At 39.7% G+C, this 15,563-nt stretch overlaps 1 protein-coding gene across 1 annotated transcript in view; it reads left to right on the top strand.

The window, feature by feature from the left end:
- JAKMIP3 (Janus kinase and microtubule interacting protein 3) overlaps nt 1-15,563 on the top strand; it is a 181,093-nt gene that overhangs the window by 130,277 nt on the left and 35,253 nt on the right. Inside the window, exons 5-11 of the mRNA XM_061634362.1 lie at nt 497-616; nt 3,680-3,826; nt 6,782-6,913; nt 8,636-8,671; nt 9,174-9,233; nt 10,338-10,466; nt 13,625-13,753. Coding sequence (XP_061490346.1) covers nt 497-616; nt 3,680-3,826; nt 6,782-6,913; nt 8,636-8,671; nt 9,174-9,233; nt 10,338-10,466; nt 13,625-13,753 — 753 coding nt within the window. The remainder of the gene's footprint in view (nt 1-496; nt 617-3,679; nt 3,827-6,781; nt 6,914-8,635; nt 8,672-9,173; nt 9,234-10,337; nt 10,467-13,624; nt 13,754-15,563) is intronic.

Genomic DNA, 15,563 nt, shown 5'->3' with positions numbered 1-15,563 from the left:
ACGCAATCCTATGATTTTCAAGTGACCCATTTAGATGCTCAGTTAGATTCACAACTCCATGGGAAAGAAACATTTGCAATGGTAGAATTGCACATACTTGTTACATTTTATATTTCAGTATTTATAAATCTCACTTTACCATAAGGAAATTGTAGGCAGCTCACCTGTTTTAAAGCATTCAATTCAACAGTGGCATATATAGGAAACATTGCAGTAATTTTCAATGTTTTCTTTCATATTTCCAAATATGGCATTTGTGACTCTATTTACATATGCATACCTTCTTCTTTTTTGCATTTGCCTCCTCTCTCACATACCTTCTTTCTTGAATTTCTGTTGGTTTCATTTTTCAGTATTAAGGCATAGATTACATATATATGTTAGTATAATTAGTCAGGAATGGATGGATTCGGCAAGGGAAGAATATGGGGTTTGTAAAGAGCTCTAAAATAAGTTTCCTCTATGAACAGTTATTTGCAGTTGTTCTTTGTTTTAGGAACAGCAGTTGGATGAAAGGGATGCCCGGCGTTTCCAACTTAAAATAGCTGAACTAAGTGCAATCATCAGGAAACTGGAAGATCGGAATGCATTACTGTCAGAGGAACGAAATGAGCTTGTAAGAAATCACATATTGACATAAAATCACTTCTGATACACTTCTGGGCAGGTACACTTCATCCATGCACCTCGTGGACTTGACACTAGAGCAGGTTGACTTTTTGTACTCTTACTGATAAGACTAGGCCTGTCAGATGATATCCTGGATTCAACTCTATTGCCACCATCCAACCTCCCTATACCTAGGTCAGCAGGGTATATTTCTTTAACTCAAGAGATTTACCAACATACACTTGCCTATTTTTGAGAGCATTTGACAAGACTTCCTGACAGCAAGAGATTTAAAGAACCTAAGAAACTAGATATACTTTCAGATATATAGAAAGGAACATAAAATAGCATCCTAACTAATACACTGACATAATGTAGAAGATAAATGCTTATGGTTATAAAGAGTTCATAAATTTACCTGAATCATTTTAGAAATCAAAGCTGTTCAGTCTTTGTCAGCTATAGGCTGGGGCAGAAATATATTACAAAGCTCTGTCTTTCTCTAAAGAAGATGCCTTGCTGAAGTAGAATTGCATTTGGGGTTAAGAACTTCTCTCATCATCTGATGTTTGGATGAATAACAAACTCATTAAACACTGAGGCTGACGTAGGGCATGCTCAGAACATTGTTGACTGATGGCAAGGACACATCCATTCTCTATGGCAGATTCAAAGCCACTCAAGAGTTCACTGGTAACTGTTTTTGGCCCAAGAAGGCATTTTCTCTCTTTCTTGAACTGGCACTGGACAAAATGTTTTCTAGTATCTATAGTTTGCATCAGCATTTAGAGGATTAACCTTTTTTTCAATCTGAGGCCACTGTTTCCAGACGAATTTTTGCACACTGACATCCTGTAGATTAGGGGTAGAGAACCTGTGGCCTTCCCAGTGGTATTGGACTCCAGTTCCCACCAGCCCCAGCCAGCATGGCTAATGGAGAGGGGCAACTGGAGTTATCTAGGAACATCTGGAAGGCTGTAGATTCCCCATCCCTGCAATAGATTTCAGCGTAATTAATTATTAAGGTTAAGTCTGGTGGAAGTGAAAAGTGGGAGAGAGGAAGGTGCCACATATCAGGTCAAACTATCCATCTACTAGCCCGTTTTTGTTTACTCAGACTGGCAATCCCTCTCCAGGGATTCAGGCAGAGGTCCTGTCACCTGTTACCTGATCCTTGTTTTACTGGAAACTTCCAGGTACTGAATCTAGAACCTGTTGAATGAAAAAAAAAAAAGCACTTACCATTTAAATAGTAAAAAGCGCTTACTATTTAACATTTGCTGAGGCTCCAGTTTCCCAGTGTAATTCTGATCAAGTCCACAGAGTTACACTTCTGGAACTTCCCCCTTCCCCCCAGTGCAAATTGCTACCACATCCGTATTCTTTTTAAAGGCTAGTTAATGGCATTTATTGGGACAAATCCTATATTTCACAGAGCAAGTGCACTAAAGCATGATGGCATGTTGGAAAAATCCATATAGCCTAAATTTATAGAGGACATTAGAGCAGCAATTCCGCAGTATAATCTGGGGCTGCATCTGGGGTTTGCATATTCAATGAGGCAATTGCAAGCACTGGAAGCAAAGGCACTTGCCTTCTTTTCCATTTCTGTACTAGTGATCCAGGCTTGCAATGGAATATCTCCACAATGTTTCATTCATAAAACAATGTAAGCATATCTTAAGAAGGAGAGTATTGGCTGCCACTTATCATTCAACATGACCATCCCTTAAAAACAAAAGCTGAAGTCATGTGTCATTCTTCCATAAAGTGTATTGTGGAAGAAGAGCCCTTCTCCTTATATTTTAAGCCAGCAACATTTTTAAAAGGTTATATCTTGGGATTCATGCAAAATGCTTTTTTATCTTTTAATTTTTCTAAATTAATGCTGCATTTTTGTACTTTGACTTTTTCGGCCAATGTTGAACCATTAAAATTTTTGCTGCCATCAATAGATAATGCAATAATACAACAATACAATAAATAAACAAATAAATAAATATCTGAATCATTATCTAGGTCTGATCCAATTCCTTTCATATATCTCAATAGAATTATAATATACCTGGGATTTCCCATGTCCAAGGGTATGATCTGAAGGCACATGAGGTCACCACCTAGCTGAAGCTAAGCAGGTCTGAGAGTAGTCCGGGACTGGTGCCAGCAGGTGGCTAGGTTGGGCCTTGGCCAAGGGCCCCTGAGGAGCCCTTTCTTAGGGTGGAAGGGTGAAGCTCCTGCTGGATGATCTATAGAAGTGTTGGGTTTCAGAACTCAGTGCCCCGACACTGCCATGGATTGCAAAACAACCCCAGGGACTTCCCCATACAGGCGTTGCGGGGCTTAAATAAGCCCACCCTCCCCACCTACTTGGCACATGTTCTGCATGCTCTGCGTGTATATCTACCACCACTGAAGATGGTGGTGGGGACATCCCTAAGGGGTTGGTGCCCCTACCACCATCTTGGGTGATGGCAGGCATGTGCACACAGCATGTGATTACATGCTGATGTGACAGGTAAGTCAGGCAGGCAAGCTTCTTTAAGCCCCACACAATCTGTATTGGGCAGGGGTGTTCAGCCTTATGTCGCTGGGGGCCTAGGGCAGGCTGGTGCCCAAGGGCCCAGTCATGATTGGCGCTAGCCCTGGTGTGGTCAATGCCTGGATGTGAGGCCATCTGAGAACCACTTGCATGCCATCTTGGGTTCCATAACTTTTTAATCTTTTAATGTTTTCTGTCTATGTTTTTATATGGATTGTATTTGTGTTTTTGTTGTATGTTGTCCAGAGTGGCAGACTAATCTCTGCCAGATGGGCGTCTAACAAATCTAATTAATAATAATAATAATAATAATAATAATAATAATAATAATAATAATAATAAAAGATGGGATATAAATGGAAGAAAATAATAAATGTAATGTCCTTAATTTTTTCCAATATTTGTATCCATAATTTTGGAATAAGTGGACAGTTCCACAGAACATGTACATTATTTGTCTTTTGATATTTACGTCATCAACATTCAGCAGCTTTGCTACTTCTGTCTAAATATTTGTTATTCATTTTTCAGTTGAAACGTCTAAGAGAAGCCGAAAGCCAGTATAAACCACTGCTAGACAAAAATAAACGCCTAAGTAGGAAAAATGAAGATTTGTCTCATGCCTTACGTCGTATGGAAAACAAGCTCAAATTTGTAACACAAGAGAATTTAGAAATGGTAAGTTTTCATAGTAAGGTATACAAGATCATAAAACAACTTAATATTAGTTGCAAGTATTTTTTAAAGTAATAATCTTTAAGCAAAATATTACCACTGTCCGAAATGATGCTGAGAATGTGTTTTTATTTCCCTTTTTTCTCCTGTGATTTTGTGTAGTGTATTGCTAATGCCACACTCCTCAAACCAATTCAAGGCTGATCAATTTAAAGCCAAAGGGGAGTGATTCTGCCTCAGCCCTATTTGCATTTAAGGCTGATCATAAAACACAAGTCAGTCCACTGGAATCAATGTAACTCCTTTGTAATGGACAAGACCCAGGAACTTCAGATGTGTATACTGTGAAAGCTCATTACAGTGCTTCTCATTCAGATATACCACAGGTATAACCTCATTCGGATATACCACAGGTATAACCATGTCCCCCAAGTAAAACACTATACGTATTTTTTTCTGTTTGTTATACCTTGTTTTATTGTCCTCTGTGCTCCTTGTCCCTGATGAGTCCTCCGTTTGCTTCTTCTGGTTGTTTCTAAGTATTTTTTCCTCTTTTCACAAATCTCTTTCCTGATATCTCCCTTCCCTTCTACCCTTTTCCTTTCTGGTAGGTTTTTTCCTAAGGGACATTTATCTCTTGAGCCTTCTCCAAGTTCTTACATTATTGTATGTGGAGCTTTATTTTTTTAACTTGTTTTTCCCTTTCTCTTACCTTTTCTTCTTCCTTCCCACTCCATTTCTCAGCTGCAGTGACTTTTTTTGCCTCTCTAGGAACCCGTACTCACTGGCTTTAATCCTTTCAGTACAGTTTTTATTATAATGCGGAAGCCCTATAACACAGGTGCATCCTTGTCCCCTGACCCATGTGTTATAACAAATTTTCACTGTACTAGCGTTTGGGCATGTGTACCTGTTTTTGTCCCAGCAGTCCAGCAATCCTCCCCTTCCTAACACACATGAACAAACACCCTCTGAGCAACAACAACAACAAACTGCAGTAGATGTTAGAACTGGGCTATTGTTTCCATGTTGGAAAAGTAAGGTGAAACAAAAGTGAACATAGCAGGTTCAAGCAGAAGCATGCTGGATCAGCCTTCCCAATCTAGCGCCCTCCATATGATTTGGGCTACAGCTCCCATCATTCCTGACCATTGGCTATGTTGTTTGGGGTTGATGGGATTTGAAGTCCAAATCATCTGGATTACATCAGGCTGGAGAAGGCTACTCTGAATTGTGTCCACTATTTTTGTAGCTTTCCCTGAACTTGCTAAAGTTAATGGAGTAGAAGGGAACTGATGAAGCTATAGTCTACCAGGCTCAGTTTCAGATTGGAGTAGAGTAACTAACTAATTAATTATATATTGCATGTATTCATATATCCCATTTGCCACATTCTCCAAACATAATATTTGCAAATGAAGCACACTGGTATACATCATGCATGCTCATGCAGCCCATGTTTTACATTGCTTAACTTTATCTTATTAGCATTTGGATGTGCTTATATTCTGTTGGAAACCACACTGGGATTGCAATATGATGAAGGGCAGTTTATAAACTGGGTAAATAAATAAATGTGTGCAAATGCAGTCAGCATACAGTTTTATGCATACATGTAAAATGTCACAGATTCATATCATTTTGCATATTCATCCACAATTATATTGAGGTAAATAATAAATGCTGCCATAGGATGTGATTATATTATTTGTGTGTGTGTGTGTCACTCAAGATTGTTTAAAATTAAGAGAAGTGATGAGCAAATACGTATGAGTTCAAGGGCCTTCAATTAAATGATTGTTGTATTTCCTTCGTGTCCCTTAGAATTTTTGTTTCTACATGTACCCACTCTGCAACAGATGGAATGAAATGGAAGTTGGCCAGAAAGAGCTAACTTCAGTGTTGGAATCTCTCCAGTTCTGGGACAGGAGAACAGACTTATCCTTTTCATTCTGTTACGGATGTTGAGATCTGTCTTTAGGTGGAAAATTATGCAGATTTCTCACTTTTTGATCCAGAAAGGAACAGGCAGTTTCCATTCATGGTGTCTTTACTGGAACTGGAATCATAGAGAATGGATGCAGATACACATTCAGATTCACAATTGTCAAATTGTTTTGCACTATTGTATTTATACGGTATTCTATTCTCCTGAGGCAGAGCAACAGCTCAAAATACATAGCACACATAATTTACCCTAATAATACTTTACAGTACCTACTACAAAGTTGCACTTTTGGGCTGCTTATGTATGTATGTATGTGTGTGTATGCGCCCTATTCACTCTACATGGTATGCGTGGGATACATATTTCCATCCAGGTTGAATGAATGGCATGCATACTGTTGCTCACAAGGACAATCTGAATTAGGGTTGCCAGGTTCAGGGCCTGAGACTGATCCTGTATCTTTAGGAGAAGAGAAAGTCAGCCAAGTGCAGGTGTTCTTGCAACACCGTAATGGGAAAAACCACAAGGACGAATTCTCCCTTCCCCCTGCACAACTTTTAAAGATACAGAGGACCTCTTCGTTGCCAGGCCCAGCCTCCAAGAGGTCTTCTGTATCTTTAAAAGTTGGGCAAGGGGGAGGGAGAATTGCACCTTGTAGTTTTTCCCATTACAGTGTTGCAAGAACACCTGCACTTGGCTGACTTTCTCTTCTCCTAAACATACAGGAGCAGTCTCAGGCCGTGAACCTGGCAACCCTAATCTGAATCCAGGCCCCAGTATATGCCCTTTTCACCCTGTGCCTTAGCTTCTAGCCTTGTGCACTTAAAATGATAGAATCACAGTTGTTTTTAAAACCTGTTGATTTTATATTTTGATAATAATTTTGTCATGTTTACTGTATATATAAGCATTGAGTGAGTGACAGTTTGTCACCCAGCAGGGTAGGATTAAATAACATTAGCAGAAGAAACACTCTAATCAGTCTCTTGATATTTGTTCTGTTACTTCAGAGACAAAGGGTGAGGACAGTAAGGAGACCAAGTTCTTTAAATGACCTTGATCAGAGCCAAGATGAAAGAGCAGTTGAATTTCTAAGGTTACAAATCATTGAGCAGCAAAATATCATAGATGAACTTTCAAAGGTAAGAGAAAACTCGTTGTCATCATCATCAGTCAGTAAGGCTAACCTTCTTTAGTTGCCATGTAGCTTTGCACTGGCTGTGCCTATCTTCACTCTCTGAGAACAACCACTAGGACCTGTGTGGGGAGCCAAGATATGGCGGGGGGAACCTGTGGCCTTCCAGATGTTTCTGGACAACAACTCCAATCATCCCTGGCCATTAGCTATGCTGGCTGAGGCTGATGGGAGTTAGAGTCCACCAACAACATTTGGAGGCCCTCAGGTCCCTGATGTGTAGAGATTAAGGTGCAGAGATTTTATGTGTGTCAAATCATGGAGAAGTGATGCGGGGGAGTGTAGAAGCTAAACAAGACAAGTTCAAAAGGTGGGGAAGAGAAGAAGCAGGTGTTCAAATCTGTAGGAGCCAGGATACTATAGGCCTCCTCTACACATTCACCAGAATGAGGTGGTAAACTCATGAGGTTTGAAGATTGTACCACTGCAGATGGGTGAATACATTTTCAATGTTTCTCCAAGTAAAACAAGACAAAATTCCCTGCAAGTGGAATACTTGCATAGAAGGGAGTGATCTGGATTAGATCCTTTCTCTCTTTTGCTTTAGATTTTTTCCTTGCAAGGAGGGGTTTTGTTTTTTACATGGCACAATTTGCAGTCTGGAATGGTACACAATATCACCTCAGGATTTAACCACTTCAGTCTGCTGTATGAGCTAGTTTGCACAAACCTGCAGACTGCCGTGCTGTGTTAAGGTAAGCCAAGGTTTGGCTTAGCACGTTACCAGAACTCATGGTTAAGCATTCCTCACTAAGCATAAGCTGTAGTCAACATTTGTTCTTGGATAAGCTAGGGATGGAAGGATCTATCAATTTTCTTTCTCTCAGTTTCTCATTTTTCCAACCTTAAATTCAGTTCTCCACATTTTAATCCTCATCAAAATTCTTCAGCATTTCAGTGTGAATTTCTTGTAATAAAGACATCTTTGTAAGCAGTTTTGACTAACAAACATTTTTGCAAACAATTTCCCCCAATATGATGTATTTTTGTATTTTACTTTCACTAATATATTCACTGTATGAACATTTTCTCCTAATATATGCATTTTTGTAAACATTCTTTGGTTGGAGTACTGCATCGCAAAATTCAAATGTGTGCATTTCAAAGGACGGCTGTGTTTCATTTCTCATACTGTTTTGAAATGTGCAAATTTGATGGGTTCAGCTTTAAATGCAAACTGAATTGAATTTCTCCCCCATACCTAGATACAGCTCATAGTTAGTGAGGATAAGTTTAACCACAAGTCCTGGTTCAGACAGCATGCATGACACACCAGTAAAAATGACTGGGGAGCAGCAAAGCATGTACACGCTCCTCTCCAAGAGCCCACACATTCACATGGTCTCGCTAAGCCAAGGTTTGGCTTAGCATGTTATAGGAACCAGGCCTATGGGTAGCTCAGACCTCTGGGTTATGGGAGTTTCTGGGTTATGGGAGAAAGCAGATATTACTCAGTTTAGAAAGGGGGCATGGTTGTCTAAAGTATGAGAAGCAATACTGTGCTAGGGATACTCAGTGCAACTGAAATTTTAAGAATAGAGTAATAAGCATACATAAGTTGTACTATCTACAGCAGGCTGCACAATAAACCAGTATTACAAGATTTTGCTAAAGAAAATGAGACAAGGATAATTGCATGTAACACATTATTCTAATTCTTTTGAACTAGACCCTAGAAACTGCTGGCTATGTGAAGAGTGTAATAGTAAGTAGCATATGGATTTGATTTTTGTCTGTGTTTATATGCAGTACAGCTGTAATGTGTAATGTTTCATGTATTAATAACAAAATGATTCCAATCAGCATCTGCTGTGGGTAATATGTATGTATATACTATCAATAGCAGACACTAATTCGATATATAGATAGCTATAGATATAATATAGATATATGGGAACAGTTTTAGCGCAAAGGTTTTCATCATAGATACCAGCCAAAGAATTCTCTCCCAAAAGCAGAAGCTTGGAAGTGAAGCTAATACAAATTATGCTTTTAAAGGGTGGAAATTACAATTTTAGTATCACTGTCCTTTGGTAATATTCCAATTTGCCTTATAGATTATCTGTGCAATTTAAATATCATGTTCTGTGCTAATATCACACTTCCTGTAAATATTCTTTTCTTGAGCTAACTGATGGTTTCTTATATTAATTGAATTCAAAACTAATTTATAGGTCTCTTAACATGCATTTTGCTTCTATTTACAGGAGCGTGATAAGCTTTTAAGGTACAGGAAACAAAGGAAGAAATTTGCAAAATTTCCCAAGGTAAGAGATTAAATGGAAAATAATGTATTATTTCCAATACATATATAAGGATATTAAAAGAGCCTTGATGGGTCAGGCCAGTGGTGACCAGGCAAATGCTTTTGAGAAGCCTACAAGTAAAGCATGAAAGCCATAGCCTTTCCATGTTATTTGGCCTCAGCACCTGGAATTGAGGTGTACTGCCTCTAAACATGGAGGTTCTATAGCTCATGAAAGTTTATGCCATACTAAAATTGTTAGTCTTTAAGTTGTCACACAACTCAATTGTTTATGGCTAATAGCTGTTGATGTTTCCATTCCAGTCATAAAATAATTTGCAATTACAATATAAAGGAGGAGTGGAAAATTTCAGGCCCGGGGCCAAATTTGGCCCTTCAGATCTCTGTATCTGGCCTGCAGAACTCTTCCCAGGCCACACCCTCCCTGGCCCAGCTTTTCTCTCTCCTTGAGTGTTTTTGCTTAGCTAGAATGCGTCCTTGGAAGCTAATTGTTTCTCCTGCTGGTCTGGATGGAGGATAGTGAGGGGTGTGTTTAATCTTAAATCTTCCAGACCCTTTTAAAGGTGGGACTGGGGAATCTGCAGCACACCACCTCCTGTCATCCCCAGTTAGCATGGCCAATTGTGAAGGGAGATGGGAGTTACAGTCCAGCAACATTGGGAGGGCCACAGATTCCCCATCCCTGCTTTAAGGTGATCCAGAAGTTTTAATTGATGGGAACCCTTCAGGCCTCTTTTCTTTGTTTCTGTTTCATTTCTCAGCCTTTCACTCCTCTGTCTGATTTCTCTATTCTGCCCATTGCCTGTTATAACCCTTTTCAGTTGACGGGATGACTTCATTGAATACTACCTAGAGATTCTATTTGATGTGCAATCGTTGCTTAATGTGATGTGGTTTCTCAAAAATTAGTATATGTCATAATGGAAAGGAAAAAAGAAGGAAGAAATGTGCTAATGTTAATTAAATAATATTGCAAATCTTCATGTGAGAATTCATGTAAGAAGGAAGTCTAGATATCCTGTATTGTCAGATCTGCATGTTTTAATATGAAAGGGTATCTTTGCATTGTTCAGTGGCTTGCACTTACACATTGTCATTTGGTCAGAAGCCAGTGGTGGAGACATTTTTCGGGTATGATGAAGAAGCTTCCCTTGAGTCTGATGGCTCTTCTATCTCATATCAAACTGACCGAACAGATCAGACGCCCTGCACACCTGAGGATGACTTGGAAGAGGTAATTTCCCACACTGTCAAAGAGTAGTCGTCATCATCATCCTATTGGTAATAATAATTTGTATCCAAATAAGTTATACAGTAGGGCCCCGCTCATACAGCAGGTTACGTTCCGGACCACCGCTGTAAAGGGAAAACTGCTGTAAAGCGGATCCCATTGACTTACATTGACCCAAAATGGCACCCGGCGGCAAAAAAACAACGTAAAAGCGAAACAAGCGCTGTAAAGCGGGGCCTTTCTACAATTCACAACCGCTGTATTAGCGGAAAGCTGTAAAGCGAAGCGCTGTAAAGCGGGGCCCTACTGTACTCAAAGCAGACCCATTGAAACTGATGGACCTAAGGTAATCATAATTATTAATTTCAATAGGTACATTGGATACTGCTTTTCAAATAATACATTTGTAGTTCAACCTTCTACAAACAGATGGTGGTAGTTTACTTACTACTGATAGTGGTCACCTTGGTCCATCTGGGGAGAAATTTCTTGAGTGAGAGTGTTTCTGTGCCTTACATGGAAGCCTTTTTGACCTTATATTTGGTGAAAGGGTAGATTTTCATGATTGGCATGGAAAGGTAGATTTGCATGATCTGGTGTCCTGGACTCTGGCCTACAAAATCTTATGCCATAATAAGTATGTTAGTCTTTGAGATGCTACAGGACTCTTTGTTGTGATGACATTTCCGTGGTTTGTCCACATACATTGGATACTAGCATAGGTACTTAATAAAACCATATCATTAAGCGTATAGCAATCATGTTATTTCATAGAGGAGACTTTACTGCCCATAAAGGCTATTTATTAATTCCATTAGTTTGCTTTCTCGGGAAAATTATATTCACGAATAGGCAAAAAACCTTGTGATTTAAGAATGTACCTATAGCCAACAGATATTTCTATCAAACTTTAAAAAGCAGGGAAATTGGGCAGCTATAGTGAATGCACCAGGGGAGCAGGAGACCTGACCTCCTCTCTGAGATATTGGACTACCCTACAAATTTGTCAACATGCAAACACAATTTGGGTTGGTCTTTCACAGTCCAATCCACTTCCTGTATAGCTTGGAAGAATTTGGTAACATGTGCCTCTGAGCATATGGTAAGTGGTAGCAATACCTGCCATCTCCAAAATTACATTTTTGTATGTTTGTTGGTGTTCTTCTTACTTTGCTTCATTCCTGTGTTACTATTGTTTCTACAGAGAATCTAATCTAGAAAATTTTATTTCTCTCATTATTCATCCTAGAAACCTGTGTCAAATTTATTTTTATTAATTTCAAAGCCTTTTTATTGGTCAGTGTTATATGATGGTGAAGACAGCCTTTTGTGTTTCAAATCGGAGGTTATGTTATATTTCTATTTTGGGTGCATTAACAGTTGTATCTGAAACTGCAGTTCGATGTAAAATCAGCTGATTACAATATGTTGCTACTTCAGCTGTTGGAAAAGACAAACTTATCCTGCCCAAGATGCATGTTTTCAGCCTGCTATGTTTAAACCACTTCATTTAAGGCAAGGTGGGCATGGTCAATTGAAAACATAGTGCACACCTAGAATTTTGCTGGAATATATTTCACCTCCCATTGTTTTATCTTGTGCAAACTGAGACACTCCTGAGGTCCACTGGAGACTATTCTGCAGAATAGTCAGTGCCATTATTCCATAATTATGTTTGGAGTTTTTTTAGTGTAAATTTTGCAAAGTGTTGTTCACATATTCACAAAAATAGAAGCAAAAGAAAATGATTTCCTATAGGAAACTTCACTAAAATTGCAAATGAAATCAGACATATTTAAAGTAACTATGTGAACTATGTCAACTGTCTTAATAATGTTGCTTCTTCCCTGCTAAAACAAGATCAGCACAGCACATGTCTTGTTTCTATTATTTGGGCTGATTGCAGGTGCTGCCACCATAGTAAATTTCCCTGCTTTTTAATAGGGTTTTCATGTTAAACGGTATTCAGAGGAGGTTTTACCATTGCCTTCCTCTGAGCTTGAGAGGCAGTGACTGGCCCAAGGTCACCCAGTGACCTTCATGGCTGTGTGGGGATTCAAACCCTGGTCTCCCAGGTCGTAGTCCAACACTGACCTGGGGGAGGGGCAGGGAGGATAGGAGAAGGGGGACAGGAGGAGATTGGATGGGTGGGCACTGGGCAGAGGGGAAGCCCCTTTCCTTTCCAAAAGGAAAACATTGTGAACAGTATCATTGCTTTTCAGGGTTTCCCCCACCTTTTTATTCTACAGCAGGCACATGTAGCCTCCCACCCAAATTTAAACCAAAGCTGTCCCTGGGCACATCCACACCAGACCTTTATTTCACTTTAGACAGTCATGGCTTCTCCAAAAGAATCCTGGGAAGTGTAGTTAGTGAAAGGTGCTGAGAGTTGCTAGGAGATGCCCTGTTCCCCTCAGAGCTTCAATCAGAGCGGCTGACTGTTAAACCACTCTGGCCACTGGACCTCTGTCGGGAAAATAGCTGTCTCCTCTCAGCACCCTTCACAAACTACACTTGCCAGGATTCTCTGAGGGAAGCCATGACTGTCTCATGTGAAATCAAAGTCTGGTGTGGGTGTGGCCCCCTGATTAGGCAAGTCCAGCAGCTGTGAGTCTGGCTTTTAGAACACTGACAGTTGGTTCTTACGGAGCATGCCAGGCATTATCATTCAGTTCAATGCAAAATTGTTTAAATTAATTAAAATCAGCCAGGCATTTTTTTTAACTTTTAAACTACAGAAGATGAAGGTCAGAGGATGGGGCAAGGTCAGTAACAGGATTACAGGTTCTTTGTGAGCATGGCTGATTTTTAATGAATTTCAACAGATTATGAGAACTTAGAGAAAATAGTCCAAAAGGGCTCTGGGTTTTTTTCTCTCTCTTTAGACTTTGAACTCTCTGTTCTCTCTTACTGCTTTGGGTATTGCCATGAAAATTGAGAGGGTTGTTAAGCAAGCGTTTCTGAGTTCAGGGCTATAAGTTTTGTAAGGTTTTGTTTCAAAATGAGCTTATGGGAAGCATCAGAATGGCATAAGGGGTATTTTCAATTTAACATTGAGGAATGTGAAAAATCCACGCTGGTTATAGTATACAGCCACTCTCATGGCTGTATAATCCATAGTTCCATATGACATTTTCCTTTTTTTAATTGTTGCACTTCAGGGTATGGCAAAAGAAGAAACAGAACTGAGATTCCGGCAGCTGACAATGGAATATCAAGCCTTACAGCGGGCATATGCTCTGTTGCAAGAGCAGGTTGGAGGAACGTTGGATGCAGAACGAGAAGTTAAGGTCTAAATGGCTTATCTTACATGAAAATAAAGGCTTGTAACTATATAATTTTTCCTGCTGGTCTTACCCTTATAACAGAGAGACCAGATCCTTTGTGGGTGAGAAATAGCAGACTTGCTTTAGTTCAGAATGGTGAACTGTGGCCCTCCAGATATGGCTGGACTCCAACTCCCATCACCCCCAGCCAGCATGGCCAAGGATCAGGGTTGAAGCCACATCTTCTGGATTAAGTCACTATTTGAGAGGGGAAAGAAGGAATGAATGTGCCCCTTGTCACCCTCCCCATCACCCTCTACAACCCTATGCAAATCTATGTGGAAGTAAGCCCCACTGAATTCAATTGTACTTGAATTGTGTACAGGACTGCATCCTAAGTTAGCCATTATCAACTTGTTCCATTAGTTTCAATGGGACTTAAACCCTGTTCAGGTGTTCATCTTCTAAGTTAAACCAACATATGATATGGGGTGAGTACAGGAGGTTCACTCCCCAGTATCCTCCATGACTTGGATGGTGAACATCTCTAGCAGGGAGCCTGCTGTAGTTGTGTAGGTTCCATACATGATGTAGAACCCTGAATTCTGTGGGGATTGCTTCTGAATAGGATTGTGCTGTTACATTTCATTGCTTTCACTGAGACAAGTCACAATTAACATTAGCTAGATCAGGGCCCAGGTGATATAATTAAAAAGAAACCCGAAGGCTGACCCTGCTTGCAGGTGCACAATCTTTATAAATATAGCAGGGTCATGTGAGGACTAAGAGAGATGTGCTCATTCTAAGGCTGGTAAGCCATCTGATCTTTTCCAAGAGAAACTTCAGATAGAAGCCAGAAAACTGCAAGTTGAAATGATGTTTAGGTGGCAGTGGTTAGTAGAGAAAGCTAAAATTTGGAAACAGCTTGAAATGAGTTTCAGTGTGTTTCTCATTTTTATTTTCCCCTTGTTGCCCCACTCCCTTCTTTGAGTTGACAGTGACAGATTATTTTGGGGAAGGTTTTTTTGGCTGAAAGCTGTTTACTGTGCCTCACAGTCTTTCCATTATATCTGCCGTGAATTCATAATGTGCCTACAGAACTATCTCATATGCAAAACTCAGCTTTATGGTCTCTCAAAGCAGTCACTTTTTCCACATTTGTGCCAAAGAAGTAGATTACTGAGAAACTCCTCATCATCTTAAAAAATGATATATGGAAAAACCTTAACACTGAATGCCATTACTGTGGAAATCTCTTAGCAGTATACAAAATGCTGACAAGCCCTTGCTGAGATTATGTTTTCAAAGGTTTACATTTTTTAAAAAGATGTGTTTCCTAACAGAAGAGTTAGAATATTTAAAATTCTGTTTTGCCTTCCTTGAGCTCATCTTACAAATAATGGCACCTTATACCAGGTAGGAGAAACCTGTGGCCATCCAAATGTTGTTGGACTACAGCTACTATCAGCCCTGAGCATTAGTCATTCTGGCTGGGGCTGATGGAGGTTGGAGTCCAACATCTGGAGGGCCATAGGTTCCCCATCCCTGCCTTATACAGATCGCTACAGCAGCAGCAACTCTTTCTGATTCCTATAAAACATATTTATTTAAAATATTTCTATCCAGCCCTTCTAGGCTATACTAGGGCTCTCAAGGTGGCTCACAATAAAATCATGCACAATAAAATCACAAAAATATTAAAACATACATAAAATACAATTAAGAAATATGGGGGAGTGATATTAAAAGGGACTAAAGAGCTAAAAATTAAAAAGGGGGGGTTAAAATCAATTACAAGCTCTACCTTCAGTCCCTTCCAAAGGGTCTCCAGAAC

Source organism: Rhineura floridana, chromosome 7 (assembly GCF_030035675.1).
Source record: "Rhineura floridana isolate rRhiFlo1 chromosome 7, rRhiFlo1.hap2, whole genome shotgun sequence".
Classification (NCBI taxonomy): Eukaryota; Metazoa; Chordata; class Lepidosauria; order Squamata; family Rhineuridae; genus Rhineura; species Rhineura floridana.
Note: the sequence above shows the minus strand (reverse complement) of the source record. Positions and strands in the feature narration are given on the sequence as shown.